Genomic DNA, 26,281 nt, shown 5'->3' on the forward strand with positions numbered 1-26,281 from the left:
CTTATTCTCCCACTGTGTTTTCCGAATAAGATGTACGGCCTGAGTCATCCTCCTGCGGTAAGCCCCTCAATGCTAGACATGACATTTAAGTTGAAACACTCATTTTCAGGCTTCGTCTTGTTTATGTCGTCTCCTGTTTTCGGTAAAGTAAAAAAGCTCGGCAGAGAACACGCAGCCTTTTGATCTGTTTCCATTTCTTTGCCTTTTTTTTCCATAGAAAGAGGTAATTTTCCTCTCTCAAATATTGCTTCTAGGGTATAAAAGACAGCAAAATGTGTGTTTTCTTTGCCCGGGAGTGCATAGCCTACAATGACAAAGAAAAAAAAAAAAGCTCTGAGTGGATAACATTGTCTGTAGGCTAGCCATAGATCTGCAGACTCCCGCTGATATGTTCCATTTTCTCTGTTCTCGATGTGTCTCTCTTATTTTACGAGAGTGCTCCGATATCACCAGGGCAACATGGGTGGATGACTGATGGTGTCCATTAGTAAACATAGTCTCCTATATGTGCCATTGGCCTAAAGATCCCAATGTCTTCAACCGCCTCCTCCTCCTCCTTCCCCCCCCCACACACACACACACACACACCACTCTCCAACTCTTCTTTATTTTCCTCTTTTCTCCCCTATCATCCTCTTGCCTTTCACCTGCCCCCTCCTCCACCAGATGCTTCTCCATCATTCTTGTTTTCCGCTGCACTCCTCTCCCCCACTTCTTCATCTATCCTCCTTATAGTTGTTTTTCATAGCCACAACTTTGCAGTTAAGAGAGGAATGAGACCATCTCGCTCCCTTCTCTGCGCTATCATTTTTTTTACAAGACGGCGACCGGAGCACGGGTCGAAAATATCGAGCGTTGGGTTGCAAACGGAGAGCAATTCAAATAAAGAACGGGCCACTAATCTTGCAGATGCTGTGTGTGTTGAGGGATAATATTATCAAGTGTAGTTTTTTCCCCCCTTTACCTGTTGTTGAGTAGACTCGAGATTAGAGTCGCAGAAACCGAGGAGCCATATTGTTTCAGGTCAAGATGTTCTGCAAAATCTTACATGTTTTAAATCCCATCCCAGATTTTTCCGACTCATTTTAGCTAGGTTAATTGATATCAAGCTAAATGACAACAAGTGTCTTCTGAGGGCACTTGGGACTTTGATTCCCACCCAATCTATCTAATTTACTCCAAAGTACATTAAGCTTGAATCAAAATCAGTTGAGCATACGATGCTATACGTACGATGTTCTCTGTAAAGAAGCCCAGGTGATTGGAGATTGAGTGGTGATTCAAATTATATGACATCAGTGTTTTGTGGTCATGTATTTTTAATGCACTGGATCACAGGCAGTTAATCCAGATACAAATTGATTATAAAGCACACATCCCCAACCCTACTGCACAGACTTAATACCAGCAGTAACACTTAGTTTTTTTTTGTTTTTTTTTTGTCTAGAAGAGAATCACAACACAACTGATGAGCACTGAGCTAGTAGTAAAATCTTTGGGATAAAAAAAAAAGAAAAGAGGTTAACATAGCTGATGGCAGCAATAGCTCAGCTGATGCCCTTTTCCATGAAGTTGACCCAGCTTAATACAGAAACGCTGGGCCCAGTGGAGGTTCTGTGGAGATTAAAAAAAACCTAAGAGATAAAGTTTTTTTGCAGCAATAACTGGAGATAATGTTTAAATGGAGAATAATTGGAAAAAGAAGAGCAGTAAGGACAAACGGCCCAAATGTCCTCCAGCAGCCCAAGCTAATAGGAGCGTAACTATAGAGATAGTTTCAAGATAACCAAACACAATCTAACTATAAGCTGAATATGACCTTACAAAGGAGAAAGGGGCGTCTGCACCAGACTAAAACTGGAAATTGGTTCACTGGTTTACAACAAATATAATCTTGGTTCTCTTACCAAGGAAATCACAACAAATATATGGATCAAAATATATCATTAACATCAATTGAATTTTAAAGTTTGATCCTGGTTGTTACACAATTATGTCTATTTCTCTTCTAAAAGGAAAGACGAAGCCAAACAGAGAACCTTTTCATCCCTTAGTACAATCTAGTAGATGAAAGTCAGTATGCTGCATATAATTAGTGGCAGCAATTTTTATTTTTATTTTCTGAAGTTTGATCCAGGAAAAGAGACTGGATGAAGGGCCACAATCACCCTGCTGCATTTTACTCAAAAACAAAATTGGACACAGCTTTGCCGTAATTCAACACTGGTTTTCAAAGATGGTTCTTGTTTTTACTGCTGGAGATGGACTAAAAACATTTTGTAGACCAACAACATAGAAAAAAATAAAAACTCTGCACCTTTTTTATTGTTGTACGAGTGTGAGACCCATTTTTAATAGTTTGCTCTTTTATACTTTGCTTTATTGAAAGATTTCGTGTTTAATTTACTTCTGACCTGATAAACTAAAATAATTACATATCTATCTATATATATATATATATATATATATATATATATATATATATATATATATATATGTATGTGTATAGAGAGAGATATAGATATAAAGCATGGTTCCTGGTTAGTTTTAACTTCGTAATCTTGGCAGAAGTTTGGACACCACTGATCTTTAAAGAGAGAACATGTAGTTACTGGCAGCAACGGCTCAGCAAAAGGGCCCCCCCTGCCCCCAGGAAAGTGACACTGGTAACCACAGTAGTGCTGGTCCAGATGTAATTTTTTTATGAGTGAAACTGAAGCAAAAAGGCTGTTGACTGAAAGATCTTGAAGTTGAATTTGATCAATTGGGGAGAAAGGAAACGGTTTGGTTCGGCTGGGAACAACAAAGATAAAACTGGAAAAACATGATCTCTTACTGTGCCATTTTGGATGAACTGACTATTTTTTGTTAAAAAAAAAAGAAAAAGAAAAAAAACTTTTCCTGCTTGTAGCAAATAAATGGACTGGTTTTTCTGTAAAAAAAAAAAAAAAAAAAAAAAGCGGCAAGTTGCCTCATCAATGTTAGTTTTACCAGAGCAAGATTCATAAAACTTGTAACTCTTACATTTTTTATTTTATTTTATTACTATTTTTTGCACACATTCTGCATAAGCTCTTTGCTCCGTACACGGTGAGGAAAAGAAATGCTAATTTCACAATTAGCTTTTCCGTAATTAGTACGGAAAGGTAATTGCCGCGGATGTGCAATTAGCATTATGTAAAGTGCTTTTCCCCAGACATAGGGGCCAATCAGTTTGCCCCTTTTACCTTTTCTGTTCTGCAAATGATTCTGGAGATGCTCGGCACCAAACGCCAGAGAACTTCCTCCTCGCCTTCCTCTGCAGTGAGTGCGATTCACAAAACTGAATCGGCTGGGGTCACATGCTCTACGGATAAGAGGGTTCAGGAAGTTTCTTTTTGCGTCTCCTTTTCATTTGCCTGTGAATGTGAACAGAGGAGAAGAGGGAAATCACTGTCATAGCAGCCGTTGCAGCACAAAGCCTCCTGATTGCATTCTGGACTCTGACGCGCTTTTTTTTTTTCCCTACAGGGAAAGCAAATGTTCCTGCACAGCATGACTGACTCATTGCCTGATTTTTTTCCCTCTCTCTATCCTTGCTGCTCATACTTTTTAGTTCACTTCTTTCTTTTTTTTTCCTTTTATGTTCATGCTTCAAGGTTTTTATTGGGACTGATGAATACAATTATCAGCAATTTGTGGTTAAAAATAATGAAAAGTTGTTTCTTAAATATTATTATCAGCTGCCTGCTCTGTAAAGCTTCTAATATATAATTTTCCTTTGCAGGTTTTAGGCATCAGAATAGCACTGTATCACACCTTTTCCAACTACTGGACAGCAATAAAGATGGCAGGTGAGTTATATGCTAATCAAAGAGAGTCCAAAGGTTTTAAAAGCCTGGAAACAAATTTGATGTAGGGCCGCTGCTCTTTGCCAAGGCTGTCGTCCACCAGCCATCTCTGAGGCACTGTAATCTTCTTCTATTAAATCTTTATCGTTTTGAACTCTATGTATCCTACACATCCTACTTTTTGTGTTGATTAAATAAATTAGACGGTATGCTGATAATGTATCCTATTAACTACCTGGACAGAAACCTGTTTCATACAAATCAATTTTTATGTTTCACTAAAATTCAGTTGGGATACTTTTTTGCTTTTCAAGCTATACTTTTTTTTTTCTTTTTCCTATAGTGGATCTTGCATCTTTATGACATGGCTAGCAAAAAACGTTTTTAGTTTCTGTTTTTTGTTTTTAAACAGTGCACGTCTTGTTAAATTATGAATTAAATGTGTTTGACCTCATGTTTTAGTAGAGTAAATTTAACAGTTTTACTTACCATTTGACCTATAGAGTCGCAAAATAATAAGTCACCTAAACGGACGAACCCACGTGACAACCTAACGTTGGCTAAAAGATCTCAAAAAGCAATGTAATCTAAATGCATTTAAGAATTAATGAGAAGTAAGGTTATTGTGAAGGATTAGTCTAGAAACTGTCGCATCTCCATATCTAGGGCTTTCTTACATTAGAACACCAGTGAGAAACTTCCTCAGAGTGGCTGGCCGACCAAAATTACACTAAAAGCGCATTAATCACTCATCCAGAAGGGTCACAAAAGCTACAAATAAAGCATTCAGTTACAGTAAGTGTTCATGATTTCACGGCAAAGGCCTTCTTAAAATTTACCTTGACAGTCCTCTACACGGTTTCTCTTCACAGCAGTCCAGACCCTCATGTTCCTCACTTTACAAGGAACATGCATGTAAAAAAAAAAAAAATAATAATAATAGTGCTTAAGCATACAGAAAGACTTGGAATAGTAAACCATGTGTGCAATAAAACATATGCATGTAGAAACAATCTCCTCATGCAGCAATTCCTATGTAAGAAAAATATGCCCATTTGTGCATTCTTGCAGTTGGATGTTATTCTGCCTCTCTGGCCTCTGTTCACAGCTCAGAACCCCTTTATCCACTCAATCTCCCTCTGTCTGAATTCTTGAGTCTCTCTCTCTGAGCTGTGTTTAAGCACACACATTACTAAGCTGTCAGTTGGTGGACTTTGTGAACTGACCATCGTTATGCACCACATGCATTGATGTTGATCTGAATAAGTAGAGATTGTGTTTTTATCCACTTCATTACTGCTTAGGTCTTGTACGTCTCTCCAACTCAAAGTGTCAACCCTCATTTCGATTCTTCTCTGATAAATGCAATGTCACAAATTATACCTAATGCTTGCAGTTGCCAGGCAATTTGCTTCCTCGATTAGCATGCGTGCTGCATGCTTTTTATGTTGTACAAAAAAAAAAAAACAGTTATTTGTCTGGTTTTGTCCCCGATGACACTTAACTAAACGTTCCTCAATTCTTAATCTGCTTCATTGGAATTGCTAATTATGCTTAATGCAGATTCACAGATAATTATTCTCTCATTTATATTGTGAACTAATCTCATTTTCGTGTCCATTTACTCTCCAATAATTGCCTCACGACAAAGACCGCAGCCATTGATTTCCATAAAGTTTTGAACACATTTTAAATCGCATTAAGACATTTCTGCAAAACATCCTCGTTAGAATCAATAATGCATTTCGATATAAATTAACACTGGATAAATATTTCATTCGAATCGTGATCAGGTTGTTTTTAAGTGGCCCCTTCTGAAAACTTCCTAAAAAGATAGTTTGCAAGTTATGAAGTCGGATTTGTGAAAATGACATGAGCTCTGTCCTTGACTCATTGTCTGAAGGATCGTAGGTACACTCAAACATCTTTACAACTTTGACAGTCTCCGATAACCATTGACGTGTCTGTACTGCCTGAAATTCCTAAATAAAATAATAATTAAAAATTTGTCATGAAAGAATTTTACTACAGGTATAGGGTGCCAACTCATAACATCTCCACAGAACCTTACATAAAATAATAATAAATATATATATATATATATCCTTTTAAACCACTTGACCATTTTGGCAAGGACTCTATGCATTCTGGACAGTTTTAGAAAAGTACGAGAATGTTGTACTTATTTTCCAGGTTTGAAAAGGCATGCAAAAAATATAGTCCAAACAAGTCTTGAATATCAACACTGCCATTTGTACGTCCATGATTCTGTCAGTTTAATCATTGAACTGTTTATCTTTTCAAACTGGCCTAATATGGCTGAGAACTCTGGAAATTTGAGTCTCAAAACCAACTTTGAGACGTAAAATCCCTAAATGAGGGGGTAAAGACTCGTTGGTCACGAATGTAGGCCTCACAATCGTTTCATCCCAGAACCTTTCCATGCAGCACACACAGGCACAACCCACTGTGCCAGCTGGCAGGCAGTTGGCAGCCCAGTGCAGGATTAACTGGTACTAGTATGCTGGCCTATAAATAGAGTCTACCAACTGCTTCAGGAAATGAACCATGATGGAGCCTCCCAAAGGCCCACGAACAGGATGTGCTTTTTATCCTCTACCCCCTCTGCATGGATTTATCACTGCCTGCATCTGCGAGCTCCGTAATATTCATTACCGACTTCCATAGAGAAGCCTCCGAAAAGGGGTGCACATCACAAAACACCTGCTTTTATGCTGCAGTGGTCTATATATACGTGCAAATGCCCTGCGTGATTGGAGCCGAAGCCAATTTACTTCACACAGGATTTACAGACCCGTTGTTCTGCAGCCTGTGTGCCGTCCTCACAATGGTGAAAGGCATTGTTTCTCTCCAGCACTCACCCTGAGCATTGATCTTCTGTAGGCTGAGCAGACTATTCGCTTTGTATGTTTGCCTGCCTTAGTTGACGCGCTCCGGGGATTGATTCTGGCTATGCAGTCATTATCTGAGCTCAGAGGGGGCAGTTTGGCTGCAACCTCTGGAAGGAAGACACAAGCATGGAAAAATGGTTAATGACAAGAGTTTAGTGTCGTGGGAAAAATAGTTGGTATGTAGGTGTGTGTGTGCGACTTTACAGTGTAGTGCATTGTATTGTGAAATCAGGACAAAGGTATGAACAGTGTGCTACATTCTCAATATTAGCTGTAAATAGGTTAATTGAACTTTAAGAAATTTGTATTTTTAAGTGTTAATCTGCACTTAGTTAATTGCCAACTCTGGTTTTGCAGTTTAAAAGTGAGGACATGTCTTCTTTTTTTCAGTATAACTGTACCTAGGAATGTTCAACACATATTGGTGAAATCAACCAAACTGTTCAATGGAATACTAATATGATACATTTTTCAACCCCTCAGTATATCGTTGGATGAAGTCAAGGCTAAAGTGGTGCTTGTCCATGATGAGACGAGGGTTCTCTCCGAGGATGAGGCACTGGTGAGATATTTTTAAAATTCAATAACACAGTTTTGTCAAGGTTTTTTATGCAGGCTTCACTTTGTGGTTAAAGTTTTCGTAGGTTGTTTTAAATTTAGGTTGCACTTTCTTTTAATTTTATTTGAAAGCTCCCGCCCTCCTTCCGCCACCTTTAGACATTTTAGATAACAAAATTAACTTAATCATTTTTTCACTGCAGTTTATGCAACATTTAAGTCATTTTTGTGCCGGTTACAAGGAAAATAAGTATCTGTTACCATGTAAACCCAGTGAAAAACAGTTTGGCAGCAATAAAACCGAAGTAAAATGACAATATTTCTGAGTATTTATAGAGTCTTCCCTATTGCCACTGATTTGTCTCCAAGCATACAGCACTTGAGTCTGCAAGGCCTTACTTATTTTAATGATGATATTACATAAGCAAGAGCTGGCACTGATGGTGATTTGTGTATTTACTTTTGATTAAATTAACTAGTGATTTCTTATATTGGCCAATGAAAATATATTTGTCTTTAAAAATTAAAATACTATCTATTTACCAACCAGATGTAAATTAAATTCACAAAAAGCACAAACAATGACTCGAGGCAATTTCAAGTGCGAGACAACCTCTATGAGTTAGGGAGCCTATTACAATATGACACAAATATAGAGAAGTCGTCCTTTTTTTGCGATTAAGGTCTTAAATCAGGTATTAAATCAGACTAAACTTTTTTTGTTTTAGATCTGTAAGTAATGATAACATAATTTGCATTTTCTAAATACCTAATTAATATTGCAGATTTTTTCTATTACCTTCTTCGAACTCGTAGGTTTACAGAAAATAACATTAAGCCTTCGAACAGTTTGGGAAAGCCAGTGATGTTATGTCTTTGGTAACACCTGACAGGTTGCTTTACGTCAGAATAACAGAGAGGAAGAACTTTAGCAGACGGCTTCCTTTTGGGACATTATGGGAAATCAAATGAAGTCGGGGAAAATATCCAGAGGAGAATTGTTGACCTCTACTGGTCTGATTAATGCTTCGGTAAACTTTGAGTTCAGCTGAAGGTGCCGCGTTCAACTCTGCCAACAATTACAGGCCGGTACAAACAGCATGGAAATGTCTGGTCATGATACGTGACAGGAACATGGCTCTGCTGTGTTCCAGAAAATAACGTGTTTTGGTGTGGAAACTGTTAATAGGCACTAGAACAAAAACAAAAGACATTTAAGATGCTGCTGAATGCGATTCGGGTGTCATTGCCAACAGTGAAATGTGTCCTGCATTGACATCAGAAGAATAGGATCTCGGCGAGGAACAATACCTTCATTTTTGGAGACATGTGCTGAGGACTGATGAAACTAAAATGTGTGTGTTTGACCATGATGGCTGCTGTTATATTTGAAGGAAAAAGGTTGGAAACTTGCAAAAATGAGAACTCCATCCCAACCGTGAAAATAACTTGTTTTGGTTACTAACTTTGTTTGTGGTGTGGGCCCGATCATGTGTGGTTGCTACGTTATAAATAACATAATGAGGAGTGAACATTATGCTACATCTTACATGATCAACAATTCCTATCAAGTGATGCTACTAGTAACAAAACGAAGTCGATGTTTTGGAGTGGCCATCGCAATTCCCTGATCTGAGTCTCACAAAAATATATGGTCCAGGTTGAAAAGGGAGTAAAGCGGCCTACAGATCCGACTCCGTTCTGTTGGACTGGGCCGGTATTCTAGCAAACTGTTGTGTGAAGCTTGTGGAAGGAAACCCAAAACCTTTGAACCGTGCTACACATTTTAACGGACAATTCAACCCAACACAAATGAGAAGTTGGTGGACTTGCAAAGTTAAAGATAGCAACAAAAAAAAATCTCATTATTCTAACATTTAGCAAACAAGACATTTTAGTTATCCTAAATGACCTAAGCAGTCAAATATCTGGTTTCTAACTTTTATGTATTTTATATCTAACTTTTATAACTCATGGGTAGAAATTGGCGAAGGGTAGAATTGACCCAAAGCCTAATAAAAGCAGCATTTGGTAAACAAACGTGAATAGAGGTTTTACCTGTCTGCTCACTTTTAAAATACAGTTTGTCCTTCTTTTTTTTTTTTAAAGAAAAAAACAAAATCAAAACTGAAGTATCATTCTGAGCTGATTCTCTAATGGCATGATTATCCAGCAGCCTTGATGAAGGATTAGAAGTGGTTGTAGAAAATGTAGCTTTAGCGGTGGATTTGTTTACCTGGTCATTTTTAGAGCCCCAGGGAGGTTTTAAGTGGGAGTGAGGGGAAAATTGCAAGCTGCTATATGTATGCCATGTATTTATTATTATTATTATTATTATTATTATTATTATTGTTATTATATTATTTTTATTTTGGTAAACTTTCTGTCTGGGTACTCCATTTTGAGTGTTGTCTCTCTCTGCTTGTACACGTGGATTTCCTTCACACTCATTTCAGTTCTGAACAGGACGAGCGCGGCTTCCCAGTGGTGATTTAAAAAAAAAATAAAAAAAAAAAAAATTACTTTTTCCTCAAGCTGTTTTTGTGCGGGAATGTGTCTGTCTGTTTTGCTTAAGACTTGTTGATCCCCCGTTTTACGAGGCGGCGCTTAACAAGATGTCTGCGTGTAAACAAAGCGGCCCAAACTTTCTCTTCTTTTCCTTTTCTTTTATAAATTGCAACATTCATGGGGACCACACAAATCACATGCGCACACGCACGCACACACACACGCACACACACGCACACACACACGCACACACACACACACACACACACACACACACACACACACACACACACACACACACAAAACCACAAAACAGAAGCGTCGGAGCTCTGACCTGCATGAAAGTCTCACAGATGAGAAAAATCTGTCTGTGTTAAATTTTCCTGGTAAACGGGAAGACATCCTCAGTGATTCAGCTGCATCCTGAAGAGGACGAATTAGTGGAAAGGTTCATGAATATGAAAATGTGTGCTTAACTGCAACCACAGCAAACTGTAATCAAGCTGGGCAAATTAAACAGGCTGCCATTAAACAAGCAATTTACATTAAAACTGACGAGGGGCTCAGTGTGTCAGACCCTATAATCAAAGTTGGGGCCTACAGGGATCGTGTCTTTAGAAGAAGTTAATTTTTAACTGTTTTGGCAATGCTCAGAGAGTAAGGCCTGGTCGTCTTCAGCAATTGTCTCTTAAAACAATGGGCTGGCTAGTTTACTGTACAAACAAGTGTTGCCTGATGCAAAATTGTGTTTTGACATCTGTGTTGATCTTGAAATTAGGCAAAGAATAAAGTAAGTTGTTGCTAAAAAACAACAACAAAAAAAACCTACTGAGACGTAAAATTTGATCTGTATTTAAAAGCGGAAAAGCAAGCACTCTTTCCAAAGCTATTAAAGTATATTTTCACATTATACTGATTTTTCAGTAAGTATTTTATTTACTTACTTCTGTAAAGGTATCAATACAGATACATTTATAGAAGATGAACATTTGTGAGATTGATGAATGATCAGTCTTAAAATTAGTTTCAGCTATTAGCTGCATACATGCATGATTATCATTCGTAATCACTCAGGATTATGAATGATTATCATTCATAATCATAAGGTAAAGCAGTTCACTGTATGCTTAGGAATTGCTGAGCCTTTGGGCGTGTTTGGATGGATATTGGTGCTTCAAGTGAGACAATGAAATAAATGTCCCATTTTTTCTGTAAAATCAATTCTTCCCATTTAGGCAGAAATGTTAATTTCTCCTCTATATTTATTTGTATTTATACATACAAAAAAAAATCTACAAAGTCATAAAACAGTCAACAACTGAAGCACAACATTTTGTCTCGTGGCATCATTATACATCAGAATGTGTATTAATGTGTCATTTATTATGTTTCAAAAGCTAAAGCAGGTAGGTTTCGAGTAAGTCAGTGTTTCAGCTGTTTTGCAGTTTTCCGGAAGTTTGTTTGAGATTAGCGCTAGCTCAACAGAATTCAACCTGTGCACTGTGCGTGTTAAGCTGGTTTTGCTAGGGCTTTCTTCAAGCAGAAGCAGTCCAGTATTGTCACAGTATCAACTTTTCTAAACACCAATTTAAAAAAAAAAAAGCCACGCAGGAGCCATCAAAGAGCAGAATGCGACTCGAGAGCTGCAGGTTCGCCAGCGCTGACCTTTAGGATGGTCACTGCTAATGTTTGAGATTGTGATTAAATCTTGTACAGAAAAGACCTTCAGACCTGATAACCTCCCAATCACAGTTAAATAAGATTTTATAAAACATTTGGAAAGGGGCAAAGCTTTGCTCCACCATTCACGTCCAAGGGAGATGGGCTTGCTTTTTTTTCTTTTTGAGTCTATATTAACATTACATTTATTTGGCTGTGCTGCAGTAAAAACATGTGTAATCCCTAAGTTGAGCAATAAAGCCAACAAGGAAGAAACACAGACTCTGTGATGGTTTTTTTTTCTCCTGTGCACTTTTTGCTGAAATGCATTACTAGTGTTCAGTTGTGCTGAATAAAGAGCTTGATAAACTTTCCTCTTTTGTACTCACAAGTGGTGATCATATTCTTCGTCTTTTTTTCCTTGTTCTCTGATTCAATTTGTTTCATTTTCACATCTTTTTTTTTTATTTTTTATTAGTTTTCCCGCTTCTCTTCCCTTTCCCCTATAAGAAGCTTTGGCCTCCCCAGAAAATTCACTTTCCACTTCAGTGGCCCAGATAATTCAAGTAGGATTTTCGGGAGAACAATTTGATGATCAAAGGGAAGCTCGACGCTCAGAAGGGAAAAAGGGTATTTTGAATCGGCTCTCCCTCTGTGTTCCAACATTATGTTATAGCCTTTCATTACTGTAGAAAACCCCTGCTAAGGTAGGGTTACTTTAGTTCAGACAATAAATGGTAGAGAAGGCAAACAGCGAAAGAAGGGGGAAGGAGAGATGTAATTTTAGTAATGAAACTTAAAGTTTTGCACAGACTGAACTGTTGGTGCTTCTTTATTTAGCCTTTATTAATGGGACAATACCTTCATAGAACCCTCAACGTGTGACTCAACTCGTCTCCAGGAAATTGCTTTCTCTCAGCCCTAAGCACGTTTTGTGCCGAGGCGTATATCACTTATCCGTCTTTCTACCTGCTCACATACCTTTAAAGCCCTCTACTAGAAAAACTCTGAGAATATTGCATGTTTTCCGTTTGAACCGGAGAACCAGAGTAATCCTGCATTTAAAAAAAGAAGAGCCAATTGTGGTGTTCGTGCACTATTTAATGTTGATGAGACAAGAGAAGAGTTAAGGAAATTTCACTTTTTACGAGTGCAGAACAAAAAAAATAAAAAATCCTGCAGGTGTAAAGAAGGGATTTCTCTGCAACAGCTAATAGTCTAGGTAAAGACATTTGTCGTGCTTCAACATTTAAAAATGGAGGCTATATTTTAGGTGCTCAATTATACGTCAGAATAGCGTAAAGGTAGGAATTATGATAGTCGAGTTTTATTTTAGCTGCGAGGCAATGGTGCGTAAACAAATTGACAATAAAGCTGAATTTCAAACTGCTCATAAAAATGACTTTTTTTTTTAAACTGCGCTCATTTTATTTTACGACCAAATGTGGAATTGATGTTTCTTTTGTATTTTTCCTGTTCTATAAGGGAAGCCTCAAAAATTTGGCATTATTCATGCCAAATTATTGTCAGATGTAGGTAACAGCTCAGTTTTACTAACAAGTCCAAACTTCAGTCTGATTTGTGGAGGAAAGAGATACATTAGTGTGATTGAGGTCAGAAGACATCCAACCTCAGCAGAAAGCTGATCTGCAATTTTAAGACTGGTCTTATTGCTCTAAAGAAAGCAAAAAGATTATTCCTTTCATTGCCGAGAAGGAGTTTTCAACATGACATTTAAATAACTTATTTTTTTAATCATGTATTTATCTCTTTTTTTACCCCCCCAAAGAAATAATCTTTTTTTTTTTTTTTTTTTTCTCTCCAAGGATTGCATTGGAAAATGTTTTATTTTCTATCAGAAAACAAATTATTATTTAATGGAAATCTTTTTAAATCTGAGCCTGCCAGGAGTTTGAATAATTTCACAACGATTTACTGGATTTATTACGCAAAGTTGGTCGTATTTGTTCAGTATCTTTATTGTCTCACAAGGGGGTGGGGGATATGAGTGTTGCAGCCAGGCATTTCAAACATGCATAAACAAAATAAATACCCACATTGGCTATGCAACATTTTCCTGCATGTCTCTTTTAAGCATAAGAGAAGGAGCACCCTAAAGAAATACTGCTAGGTTTAGATTTTAACTATGGTATTTTCAGCAAAGGACAGTAATCTTTTTGGACCCTTTGCCATTTTGCAGTTAGATAATTTCATACCTGACTGTTTTTGTTTGCATTTTTAAGAGCTGCACTGCACCTCAGGCTTTTTTCAATAATGATATTGCTTAGATGAAGGCAAAGGCTATACAACTTAACGGGGAGGTGGTTGTTTTGCCTCTCCTCCGTTTCACGCTTTTGTTTTTGGTGTTTTTGTACACAAACCTTTTTGGGTGAAAATGGAGCCAAATGTTCTGGAACATTTTGTGCTGACTATGAGTCAGTTAGTACCCCCCTTTACGCAACAAATCAATTAATCGCATGATAAATTAAAACAACCTTTATAAGTTCTATTTGCATGATTTATTGTTCTTCTCTTTCTACCAAAAACTGGATGATTGGTCTCAACTAGCCCTTTTTTTGAAGAACAGTTTTGTTCAGAAACTTTATAATTCATTTAATTTCTGTTTCTTTGCTCATTTTGGAATATACAGAATGTCTTCAAGTTCCTGTGTTATATTCATTAGAATTTAAAGTTTACTGATCTTTGAGAACGTGTTCTTGCGTTACATCATATGTCATATCATAGTAATATGACTGTCGCCATCTGTGACGTTTTTCTGTCGCTCAGTCAGTGGACTGTGTTGTGTGAGGATTGTAACTCCATTATCCAGAGAACTTACAATAGAAGTGGACCCAGAAATGGTGCATTTTGGGTCGGATATGAATATATGGACAGCTTTTACCATGGCAACAGACAAAATCACACCAAACCGCACTGCACCATGAAAATGAGGCGTCTGTTTACGTTCTACATCTGAAGTGAAGTAAATCTAATTTGAATCTAACAAGTATTACCAACTACACTTGTCACGTTATCGTTATTAATAAAGACTTCTCATGATGAAAATTTTGATTTATTGTGATGACAATAACTTGCAATTATCGTTGTAAATTTCGAAAACCAAAAAGCTCTTTGTTTTTTCAGGATTGTATTTTTTAGAAACCCACGGTTGGTTTCATGATAGCATAAAAAAAAAAAATCGCATTAAATGCAGTTACCGTGCGAAGGTTTGTTAGTTGGTATAGTTGTCACGATGAATTTGACAAAATATTATGATAAAAAAGTCTATATTGCACATCTGTAATAACTGCTATTTTAGTTAGATTCAACGGTATAATCACAAGAATTCATAGGAGATGAAATTAATCAGCTGAATATGTTAAAAGTATTATAAATAAAAGATGCAAATATTTTTATTACTCGTTTTTCCCTCCGTCCGTCCGTCCGTTCGTTCGTTCGTTCGTTCGTTCTTTCATTTCTGAATAATATATTAGTATTTGCGAGGAATTGATGGTACACTGTCCAAAGAACAAACCAAGAACCCTGAGAAAGTGTTTGAAATTGCAATTTTCCAATTAAAGAGGTGCAGGAAGATTGTTGAGGGAAATCTGTTAAATTTCATGAAAATACTTTATTCTGTGGGAGGTCAATAACTATGCGAGAACCAAAATATGGATAACAAAAATAGGCAGCGCATTCTGTTCTTCTTATCTGCTATCAAAAACCCTCTTTAAGCTGTTTATCCACTCTTGACATTCCTCTGTCACAGCGACAGCTCGACAGCAACCCACAGAGTCCCAGAGCACCTGCCACACAAACAAGCCTGACATGATTTTACCTTCCCACCTTGGCAACAACGCTCTCCTGATGCTCCCGTCAACATCAAGCGCTCTGCACAAAAACAAAAACCGCGTTGCCCTCCCTCTCCTCGTCACTGCTGACCAAGGTCGGCCTCTGCTGACCAGCTCTGTGCACCATCTGTCTGAGCTGGTTGACATTTGGCTCTTGCTTGAGCTGAAGTCTCACCTCAGAGGGGGCCCTGACATGTTTGCATTCTGTTTTTTTTTTTTTTTTGGCACTGTGTCAAAAGAGCACATTTTTCCTAGATTTTATCTGAACTGCAGACAGGAAGGTTTGCCTTTTAGAAATGTGAGGCAGGGAGCAGGCGATGCATATTGAATCTTAAGGCTTCACCGTCGTCGTTTTATCACCATTTCCAGGTAGTTTGTTAGCTCCGTTTCTGATTTCAATCAACTGAAAGTACCTGAGCAAGACGCACGAAAAATAAAAGCAGGTGGTGTTGTGCACAGTGTATGTTGATGTCTTGTTAGCCACCAGAGGGGGGCAGCAGCCTTCTAAGTTAAGCTCAAGCTACTGTAATAGAAAATGGAAAGTCACATTCACAGGTCATTTAATCTCTTTGTTTTGTCACGGGCTGGGCCTCTGGTGCTGCTTTTCTGCCTCACACACACTCTCACAAAAACAGAAACATCTCTCTTGTTAGGGAAAATTCTCCTTCGCTTGCGAGATATATTTATGAGTCTGTTTTTATACAGCTGGTTGGATGGCTGGTTTCATAAGCCTGCAGTGTTTCTAAGATTAAATGTGGGCTCTCAGGAGATTCCTGGGCCTGTATATGATTACTGTTTAACAGTGTTGGGTTTTCTTTTTTATTTATTTTTTTTAGCTGTAATGGGGTATATGTGAGTTTGAGTCTTCTCTTTCCTCACTTACAGTAACTTGAAAGATTATTACATTCAAGCCCAAAAAAAATAGTCGGCACCTGGATTTAACAAACTGAAACCGTTCGAGCCTCCAGTTGGATTACAGGGCTGATTTCTGCGTGAAAGAAAAATTCAGGCTCGCCCAAGCATTTATCAGGCTTCCTTTACACTCCTTCATTGCTGAGCTAGATCTGCCATTTACCATCACTCCTCTGCTCATCGGGTTATTCGAATAGTTGGTGGAACAGAAAGTCACTCTTACACACCTGTCTGATGCCTAACGATAGTATGGATAGGATTTTATATGTAGGCTTCTAGTCCAATTATGACAAAAAGTATGCAAAAAAAAAGTAAACATTGTGAATGCCTCAGTGTTGATGCTTGAACTAAAACATGTCCTGCAGTAATATTAGATTTTTTTTTTAAATTTTAAGACTGACATTATTTGGGAAATAGATGTCATAAAACCCAGTGACACTGAATGACAGCAGTGATGACCATTAGGAGTGTCATCATGATGCACCTACTGACCCAAAGGTGCTCCTTTGCTGCTGACTGGTTAGGCACACAGTCTTACAATCTGGGATCTGTTTGTCAGATAGTCATTGATCCAGGTAGTTGCTAAGGCATCCACCTATGTTTTTTGGAAGTTGCTGTCAAAGCAAAACGGCAAAACAGGCTGTTTTGTGTTAAATGCACTAGAGGAATCACAGGGCATGATCATCACGGCGCTGATTGCTTTGTCCGGATGACAAAGTGGGTTTGATGAACCAGGTGTATGATGGCATCTTCAACTCTAACTCCACAGCAACAAGCAAACTACAGGGGAGGTCCTCATATGTCATGGCAACAGGTCTATAATCCTTGGGTTAGCTTGTTTTTTGGTGCCAGAACAAGTTGGGATGTTTTTCATAGCACTGGCACATTCTCCCAAGTCAGGCTAGCGTAAAGAGGAGTTGCAGAATCCCACAGAGCTGGTCTGCACAGGCCCTATGGACTCTGAGGCTGATACCATCTGGACCTGAAGCCTTGCTCCAGATTTCAGTTTTACTGACTTGCATTGACGTGGAATACCTTATGCATCACTGTCTTGTTTGTGGAATAGCTCTGAATGTTTGGAGGTTGCAGCACTCCAATGAGGAAAGTAGAGAAGTGTCAAAAACTGATTTTCTTAAAAAGGTTTTGGTTAAGTTAAAACAATTCCTATCTGGCTTTGTGAAGCTGTATCTGGAAGGATGGAAGTTAAAAGGGGGAAGGTCAGCACCATAACTTTATCACCTGCCACCCCACGTGTCACATTTTTTCCTTTCCGACTGGAGTGCCTTCGACTCGTATAATTTGAAATGACAGGTTGAAACCTGTGGCGGAGTTGTGTGTGTTTTTTTTTTTGTTTTTTTTTAGAACTGAGGTGGAGAAAAGTTTCTTGTTTGGGGAAAAAAAAACCCAGTTGTATGTCATGTTCTTGTAAGACAGAAGGAAGGCGAGGAAACTTCAGAGGAGAGGCTGCACCCAGTGATCCGGACGATAACGGTGAAGGAGTTGTTTTTGTTTTTGTAGGCTGAGCAAACCCTGACACTTCTCGATCTCTCGCCTCGCCCGTTTCTAATCTTCCCTGCACTCATCTTTTGTTATGTAACTGTCACAAGATTGGATGTGCTCGAGGTTGCTTGGGTGCCGCAGTTAATGGAACCTGTGGGAGGTCAAAGGCAAGAGAGGGAAAACGCAAAATGGAGAGGCTGCTCCGGCAAGTGTCGACGGAGATCGAGGACTTTTCTGCCTGTCTCGCTGTCCAATAATAAAAATTGCCCTGATTTTAATTCCAGAAAGCATGAGAAATATAACATGGAATGATACAAGCAGTCAGGTGAAGGGGATATGAAGCGCTTTAGCTCAATTACTGACAGTTCTAGCTTCCAAGTTACACTGACAAACCAGGCTCTAAGCAACCCCAAGGCAATCATCTGTGTCCTTATCAGCTCTAACCACTTGACAAATACTATTGATGTTGCAGCTGGGTAACTGCAGCTTCAGAGAACATGGTACACATCGAGTGGTAAGCCACATAGGGACATTTCAGTCCACTGGGACAGTCTGTACCAGCTCATTCAACACGAGTGTATCGATTGGTGATGTTTTACTTTATTGACATAAACACTGTTTTAAATACCTCCTTTCTAACATCTAGGGAAACGAGTTAGTCGAATCATCCTTTTGTTCTTCTAATGACGGGGTATATTTTAGATGTAATAAAGCTGAGGTGATGGAGAGCTGGTTTATTGCAGTTTTTACTGTTAAATGACATGTCTTGTTTCTTTAAACTTAATCCAACATTGGATGTATTGACACATGTATGCTGGAAAGAATTGAGAAAATAGGTTATGCTTCTACTATACATGCTTTCTGTATTTTGAATTGTGAAGAATTTGTCCACATATGGATGTCCACTGATGCCTAAATGCAATTGAAAGATCTGGGCTTGACTAACCGAAAGTGATTTTCACAGTATGACCTAAAAAGTGCGGGTTTCAAGATCTCAATGTGTATTTGGCTGACCTGAAGTAGGCTAGAAGAAATATATTTATATATAGCTCTTGGATAGTACTGGTTCAACCTAAATGTTTCTTCCTGTTTCAACACTTTTCGTACAGCACTTTACTAAATTGTGGCCTCACAAAGTACAACAATACCGACAGCTAGTGTTCCTAAGGCTCCAGTTCAAGTGACTACACCACAAACATGACATTACTCTAGAACAATTTGGACTGTAAAAATCTAACAAGAAAAGCCTCATATTAAATTATTACTCCTTAAGTTTGAAAGACGGGCTCATTTGATTTTCATTGTAAACTTATGTAAATGTCCGGTCATGTTCTCGGTTCTTCTAATCATTTACGTAACCTAATCTGAGGTTTGGAAATAACCAATTTGATGTTAAATTAGCAACTTATTTGGATTAAAGTTTCTAATTACAGGAAGCATCAAATAGCCAGTAAAAGGTTTCTGGTGCTTTCAACAGTATATTTGACAATTAGGACATCATCAAACTGATATGGACACATTTGGAAACATCTTTCTTTGATATTTAATAATTCTCCTAATGCGTCTTGTGTTTGGAGCGTTTCTTTAATTCCCTTTGGCTGCTTTGTTCTGTTTTTGTTCATTGTACGTACAACGGCAGGAGGTCTTTCAAATCCATTTTGGAGTTTGGGAACATTGTTTACAGAAATTTGTTGCTCAGCAGTGCAGATATTCACATCATTCTCATTCTAGCTGTTTTGTTTGGTCATTTGAAGCTCTAAAACATTTGAGTGAAAAGTCACAAGTTGTATGGGCTCATGAAAGGCAACTGATTATGTCTGTACAGAAAAAAAAATGTATGTTTAATCAAAGTATTGAATTATAGTTTTCGCTCCACTAAATGTTGGTACTGATGAAATTTGGACTTCCAAACATTAGTTTTGTAAAACAAACAGTGTTAAGAACACATAATAGAAACATTTCTAAAACCATTTTAACATTTATTAGCAAGTAGCATTGTTAGCATAACTAGGTGTTAACAGCTTCTTATTTTCTAGATTTTAAAATTTCCTACATTGTATCAAATTTTGTCACCAGTTTACCAACGTTTCCTTATCCAATTTGACCAAAAGCAGATTAAACATTTAAAAGGATAAAAGAAAAAGGTCACCATTTTGTAGGTCATTTAGCCTTTCTGTCTGCTGACGCTTCTTGTCCAACAAAGTGTTTGTTCCTCAGCTTCTGTTGCTCTGAGACTATAAAATAAGATTTACCGTTTTAAATGATTGCACAAAATATGTAACAAAAAAACTGTCTTGTGTTTTCGTCGTAAATACAATGAGGCCCTGCGAAGCAGCACACTGTTCAGTGGACTTCTATTTTAAATTGTGAATGTATGCCTAAACAATCTTAGAAAAAAAATTTGTATATGGACTTGTGTGATGTGGAACATTTTATTAGATTAAATGTATGGGCAAATCATTGAGTTAAATAACGCAAAAAAAAAAATCAAATCTTTTGTTCAGAAAACCGTGTAAATATAAAGCAAACTGTTCTCTTCACTTTCTCTGGTGATATTGAATAGCAAGGTACATTAAATATTATGCAAGCTTGTGCAAATATAAATTAAATGTGGCGAGCTGGATGCTTATCCTTTTCTGCTTCTCGCTCTTTTTAACTTTGAATTATGAGATGTGAATACAGAGGTTCAGATAACTGGATGATATGATCTTTTTTATTACTGTACATTTACTTTATTGCGGAAAAATACATTAGAAGAATGAACACACTAACGCATGATGATCACAGTCACTGTTGTCGTTATAAAGCGTGTTATGTTTTGTTGAGCTTACCTACAGCTGTTTCCAGGTAATCTGCTTGATTCAGTTGTTTTTCTAAATACCAAGTCGCATTAAATAACATCCGACACTGGACAGACCTCTTGCCTCTGAAAGAACATCTCATCGAACCGCTTTAGCTCGTTTGTGGGGGAGATGGGGTGACTGTTGATGTGTTTGCCGTTTCCATGGCGACCTCCATCATAAGACAATAATGAAAACCCTCCGAGGCCATCAGGGTGCAGAAACAGTGCATGTCCTCAGCGTTGCAGCCTTACGTTGGGCTTTAGAGGAGTTACACAACCTGACGTTCTCCCTCAGAACGTTTCTCTCCTGCATCATCTGAGGGCTTCTGAGACCGGCAAAGATTGGGGCTTGCTAGCAAAAGGGATGACACACAGAATGACAAAACTCCCAGTGTCTGTCTGTCAGGCTTGGTCTTTATCCGACTGACATTTGCTGGCTCAGGCTCATCCAGGCTCTAGAGAAAGCCAGGGATAAGAGTCAGACACAGATGGCTTTTTTTTTTCTCCCTGAATTCTGTTGAGCACAAGATTTATAATGGAAAAAAAATGTTCCCAAATCCACATCCTGTTTTTACCAACTCTCAGAAATATAACTGAGACTTGCTATGATTTAGACACCTAGTTATCTCCTGCAATATTCATAGCTCTTGAACTTTTGTTACATTTTTGTTGTGCAACGACCACAAACTTCAGCGTATGCACTTTGGTGAGGTGTAAGAAAAATACATTGTTTTCAATGTTAAAAAAAATAAAATCTATAAATTGTGGAGCACATTTGTCAAAAGCTCATCTGTATTAAAAAAGAAAGGAATTTTGAATTTAGTTTTGTGAAAAAAGCCACCCCTACATTTAAGTTTTTTTTTTTGTTCTTTGGGGGCGGGGGCACACACAGCAACCTACAGAAATATCAATTAGAGATGAAAAGCTCCTTGTAACTCCTCACATAAAACCCAGTGGGTCCATTAAATAAATTGAGTCCGTAGGGAACCAGTTGAGGTGGTTCGGGCATTTGATCGAGATGCTTTTTTGTCTTTGTGTGTTTTCCAATCATTTCCTACTTTGGGGAGAGCCAAGTAAGAGCTCTTTAGATTAAAGGAACAATTCATCCCCTCTGGTCTGGGGAAATGCCTTGGGATGTCTTACAATGAGCTGGAGAATCTAAATGGAGTGGGATGTCGAGGTGGTGTTGGAGAACATTAGTGAATATTTCACAGATTGGTTTTCTGTCCATCAGCTGAAACTGGAAGGAGAATAGCACATCTTCAATCAAGAATCGGTACCCACCCAAACAGGAGAGCCAAATGAATGTAGCACTCGCAGAAGGCTTTCAGTGGCATAAACCTACAACTCTGTCTCACCAAGCACGTTTCAGTTTAAAACGTGGTAGCAGCATCAAGTTGTGGGCATACGAACCTTTAGCTCAGAGGGAAGGAAGTTGGGACGATTTGGAAGGATGGATGAACCTGAAAAAAGTTCACCTTCAAGCAGGAGAGTAACCCTAAAGATATAACCAGAAATAAGTTAAAAAGTGATGTATTAGAATGGTCCAGTCAAAGTCTAGAAACACTTCAAAATTAATGTTCACAGATTCTCTCCATCCAACCTGACTGAGCTTGAGCTGTTCTGCGAAGGACTTAGGTTAAAAATGTCTATCTTTACATGCGAGTACAGCTGGTCAAGACATGTTGCTAAGACTTGCAGCCGTAGTTAACAATTAGAGGTGGCTCCACAAAGTATTTCCTAAAGAAAGCTTAAACAAACTTTTCCAGATTTGTATTTATTTTTTGTAAAAAAAAAAAAGAAAGTAAAAGCATTCTCTGTCTCTGCCGACCTAAGCTATTAGTGATTAAGTCTTGGTGGGGCTGTTGTAACTGAGGAGATGTTCCCTGTATTCTGAGTGAGTCAAAAGAACAATTCGAGACTGCCTTGTGCCATTTAAAACTGATGAGCCAGAGCCAGCATGAAGGAGGAGAGGGGAGGTGTAGGTGTTAAATTGATTGGCGAGAGAAAAAAGCATCTGCTTTGCAATCGCTTAGCAGTTGCCTCAGAAGCAAGCCGGCCTTTGTTTCCAAACAAGAATACCCACTTCTGTGTGCCGAGGAGTGTCGCCTTTGAAAGAGGGAAAGAAATTGTTGCATAAGAAACATTTAAAGACTTCTTTTTTTACCCTGTTTTGCAGCTTTCCAAGACCTTGATCTATTTTTTTTTTTCCATTACCGCCTCAACTCCTTTTTTTTTTTCCTGTTCAGAGTTATTATGTGGGCAGAGAACAAAAGACAAAGGATACGGTGTTGGAGTCAGCAGCTGATCCAATGACAGCGAGGCGAGATGGTCTCAGGTGTACCCGCTTCTCAAGTAGCACTTCAAGTTAAGAAAGGTTGTGATTGAGGAGGCCAAGGAGCGAAAAAGAAACTCTGGGGCATCATGGGAGCTTGCGTCCTGCATGACATGTTCCTCGGTGCAAACTCCCCGACATCAAGAAAGGCACAGAGACAGGAGACCTGAACTCTCCGACCTTCCCAAAAGCGAGACCAGACTCGCATTATGCTGAACGAGAGATTCCTGACTCTGCACTTCTCTTATTGCAGCTAGCTTAGTGTATTTATTGTCTCATGTAAGTAAAATTAGATTTTCAAAGCCTAGTTTTTCAAGTTTAATTTACCGGCTGCTAATGAACGTGCAAGAAAATCTGAAGAATATAAAAGTTTAGAAAAGAGTTATTGTTTTTATTTTTTAGAAATACAGGAAATCAAGGATTTGTGACGAACCCATGGCTTCAGTTCAACATCTCCAAGCTGCACGATGAAAATACTGAATAAAATGATGTAGTTTGTTCGTTCCTTTTTTTGTTCAAGTCTGGCTTTGCTCACAATACATGTGATGTATTGAGGATGGTGGACGGCTTGCAGAGAATCATGGACGACTGTTGAGTACGTATGTTTGTAAGTCATATGACAAAATTTGAACCCGAGCTTTTCAACCAACAGCTACCACAAGAAAAAAAGAAAAAGACAAACCACTTATTTAAGTTGTACAATATTTAGTGAAAACTGTGATTAAAACCAATTATGCTCGGCCAAATAAGTGGGGGTCTCTGACTAGAACATAACGGATATTGTATGTTAATAACAGAATTGTGGATTAGCAATTCTTGTTAAATGCAGAAATGTTACATAGTTCATCTATTGGGAAAAATCCTGCTAAATAAATTAGCGTAGCCTTGCATCTTGTAGCCTTGTGTTTTTGAAACTTGGTTGGTTTTTAGACCAGGCTGGAATGTGGGGCGCATACAAATTCTCTTTATGTTTCCTTTTAATGATAGAAATTAAGCTTAATTGCATTCTGCTCCTGTAATATTCCTCGCACAGCTCGTAGCCATTCTTCCCATCATTCTTTAAAGTCTAGCTGGCTAATTAATGAAGCTGTCAATCATACAATACATGCAGCACCAAGAGGAGGAAGAAGATTCCTTAATTGGAAAACTTTCCCTCTTCTTCCCTTGGAGAATAACAGTTGAACGTCTTTTATCTGCATCTTCTAGAGCTGCTTAGAGATTTTCAAGAAGACTTGTGGCGAGGAAAGTGCTTTCCATGAAGTTCTTTCTCCAGAGCACCAGATACTTCATGGTGGATAATGGTGGCTGCCAAAGTGGGAGGTTTGAGATTGGAAGGTGTTTGGTTGATCAGATTAGATTTAAACGAAGGGCTCATTTGCCTTAGTAAACTTTTTTACCCTCATAAAACCTAGACAACTTTCCTCAAACATTTTTCAGCTTCTATATGCTGTCTATATCTATCACAAAAAAACATTTTTATTTATTTGCCATCACTGTTATATTCTTTTCCCTCCTGTTTTGTTTGTTGGAACTGAATGAACAAGAAGCCGTACGTACCGTGTAAATACATCTGCTGGTGCATCTGAACCCATCATCATCATCGTCATCATCATCATGTTTCTGGAATCGTTCAGTGTTTTGGGTCTTTCAACCCTAACCCCCCTGTAGGAGCCATGTCACTTTCCATCTGGTAAAGTCGCTGACCGGTCCTGTGTATCTGGAGAGCTTCCTCTGAAAAGGTTTCTTCCAAATGCTGACAGATCCAATACCCACAGCATCATAGGTCTTCCACTGTACCCATCAGTGGGCATATTTTCCCCTACATGTTTGTCATGCTTGTTTCACGGCAGACCTGTCTAGAGTGTTTGTTTGCTCAAAATCTCAATCTTACGCTCAACTGCCCAGAGAACACATTTCCAGTTAAAGTTGCAGTGGAATTTTTCAAACTCTACATGTTTACATTTGTGATAGTAGGTATAAAAAGCTGGGGGGGGGTTATGTTAGCACTCTCACGCTACTGGTTGGCATGCAGCTGCAGACAGCATTTAATAGTTGTTCTGGAGAATTGGTGTCCTGAAGATGCCACTCTGCTGTTGTTTTCTGACAGAGCTATTTCCGTGTGCTGATCATTCTGCTCCCTATATGTGGAGTCAAAATAAAAATGGTTCCTGGTTCAGGCTAGCGGGCAGGGGCTGAAAGAAACTAACCTCTGTGTCATTTCATATTTGTACCCCACATAAACTTAAAGTCGTGATTTTAACAATTAGACTTTTTTTTTTAAACGTTTGCAAGCTTAAAGAAACAGAGTGTAAAAAAGCTTCAGCTACATTCATTTTGAAGGAATTTTGCTCTAGGGATTTTTTTAGAAGAAATTATTTAAAAAATATATTTTTTACCCCCCCTATTGAATAAATGCTCTCAAAAGGTTGGAATTTTTCAATTTTAATCAGTGTGAGATTATACTACTGCAATAAAAATAAAAAATTAAATTATTTAAGGCCTTTTGCACATCTTGGCTATACACGTTCTCCAAAGTGAATTCCTACTGATCTGTTATTGTGCAAAGGACCAGTTTTGTCGTCACTCCCGTTTACTCCCTCACCGTTTCATTTATTTATTTTTTACTCGTGCACACCCCTCACTCCCTTTGCAGAGTGACATTTATTAATTAAATATGGTGTTCTGCCGCAGGATGTGCTTCCCTTTCCACTATCTCCAGACACTAATAATTACATTGGCATTTAGCTCCATGATAAGCCGACCCTATGGCCTTTATGAAATGTTCCCCAGGCCGTAATACTGAGGAAAATATAGACAGATGACAGGCTGTAAATCGATCCATAGGTCCGTCTTCTTGCTTTTTATCTTTGGAGAAGAAGCAGCGTTCATTAGTCTGACAAAAGTGTCTTGCCACGCCGCCTTTTTTAAGCATCACTAAAAGTGAGCTTTACTCAAAATGCTACTGGGCTATTTTTGTTCTTATTTGGGCTGATGATGACGGTTTAGTACCATTAAGTAAATGCCATCACCCTTTGGTGCCACCTTGATTTATGGTTCTTCTGCACTCCATCCTTAAAGTTTAAATAAGGTAGTCATGAGCTGGCAGCATGGGAACTATATCATCTGAAACTACGCATAACTTAAAGTGAAAACTAATATTATTGTAGCTCAGTATAATTTGAGGAGCACTGCTACGCCAGAGGTATGAGTTAAATCACACACAGGATATTTTCTTTGTCCTAGATCCTTGGGATTTCCATTGTGAAGATTTCATTGAGGGTTTTGGAGCAGTTGGAGAACAAACAGAGTCTCAAACTTTAACACATTAACTGATGAAACATTTTATTCTTGTTTGTGTCTTAATTAGAAATGTC

At 38.3% G+C, this 26,281-nt stretch overlaps 1 protein-coding gene across 3 annotated transcripts in view; it reads left to right on the forward strand.

Annotated features, from left to right (window-relative positions):
* LOC103480661 (glucosidase 2 subunit beta-like) overlaps positions 1-26,281 on the forward strand; it is a 149,799-nt gene that overhangs the window by 15,454 nt on the left and 108,064 nt on the right. For 2 of the 3 annotated variants that reach the window (XM_081599060.1, XM_008435689.2), the window contains exons 7-9: positions 31-57; positions 3,767-3,833; positions 7,226-7,304. In XM_081599060.1, the coding sequence (XP_081455186.1) occupies positions 31-57; positions 3,767-3,833; positions 7,226-7,304 (173 nt within the window). The remainder of the gene's footprint in view (positions 1-30; positions 58-3,766; positions 3,834-7,225; positions 7,305-26,281) is intronic. The other variant, XM_008435690.3, reaches the window with a different exon arrangement.

This window comes from Poecilia reticulata, chromosome 18 (genome assembly GCF_904066995.2).
Source record: "Poecilia reticulata chromosome 18, P_reticulata-male-v2, whole genome shotgun sequence".
Classification (NCBI taxonomy): Eukaryota; Metazoa; Chordata; class Actinopteri; order Cyprinodontiformes; family Poeciliidae; genus Poecilia; species Poecilia reticulata.